Source organism: Eimeria mitis, genomic scaffold (assembly GCF_000499745.2).
Source record: "Eimeria mitis Houghton genomic scaffold, Emh_scaff1491, whole genome shotgun sequence".
In the NCBI taxonomy this organism is placed as follows: Eukaryota; Apicomplexa; class Conoidasida; order Eucoccidiorida; family Eimeriidae; genus Eimeria; species Eimeria mitis.
Window position 1 is genome coordinate 3852 of NW_013569479.1, and position 666 is coordinate 4517.

The window sequence follows — 666 nt, forward strand, 5'->3', positions numbered from 1 at the left end:
TGCTGCTGTTGCTTCAGGACCCGCATCTCCTGCTTTTGCTGCTGCTGCTGCTGCTGCTGCTGCTGGTGTTGCTGCTCCTGCTGCTCCTCTCGCAGCACTGCAGCCTACTACCTCAAGCGAGAGGTTCTTGCTGCTCTTCAGTTCTACTGAGGTCCCCCCCGGCTCGGTTCCTGCTGCAGTGTTTGCTGCTGCTGCTGCTGCTGCTGTTGCTGCTGCTGTTCTCGCTGCCACAGAGTTTGCTTGAGTGCTGCAGGCCTCCACCACTATTGAGACCTCGCGGGTCTGTTGAAGCGTTGCTGCTGCTGGAGCTGCTGCTGCTGCTGCTGCTGTTGCTGCTGCTGCTGCTGCTGCTGGTTTTGTTGTCGTTGGAGCTGCTGCTGCTTTTGCTGCTGCAGGAGCTGCTGCTGCTGTTGCTGCTGCTGCTGTTGCTGCTGCCTTTGCTCGCCGTGCTGCAGCGCGGACCCCGCAGGCGCCGCCCAAAGAGAGAAGCTGAAGCCAGAGCAGCAGCAACAGCAGCAGCAAATACAACACACAGCAGCAGCAGCAGCAGCAGCAGCAGCAGGAACAGCATACAGCAGCAGCAACAGCATGCAGCGGGAGCTGCTGCTGCAGCACACAAAATATCCGCTCCGCTGCAGCAAACTGAGCATAAGCTACGGGTAAAAG

The 666-nt window shown here is 59.3% G+C and overlaps 1 protein-coding gene across 1 annotated transcript in view; it reads right to left on the reverse strand.

Moving 5' to 3' along the window:
• Positions 1-263: 263 nt before the first annotated feature.
• EMH_0038140 (leucine rich repeat family protein, putative) overlaps positions 264-666 on the reverse strand; it is a gene marked incomplete at both ends in the record, with an annotated part of 2859 nt that continues 2456 nt past the window's right edge. Inside the window, 1 exon segment of the mRNA XM_013495246.1 lies at positions 264-489. Coding sequence (XP_013350700.1) covers positions 264-489 — 226 coding nt within the window.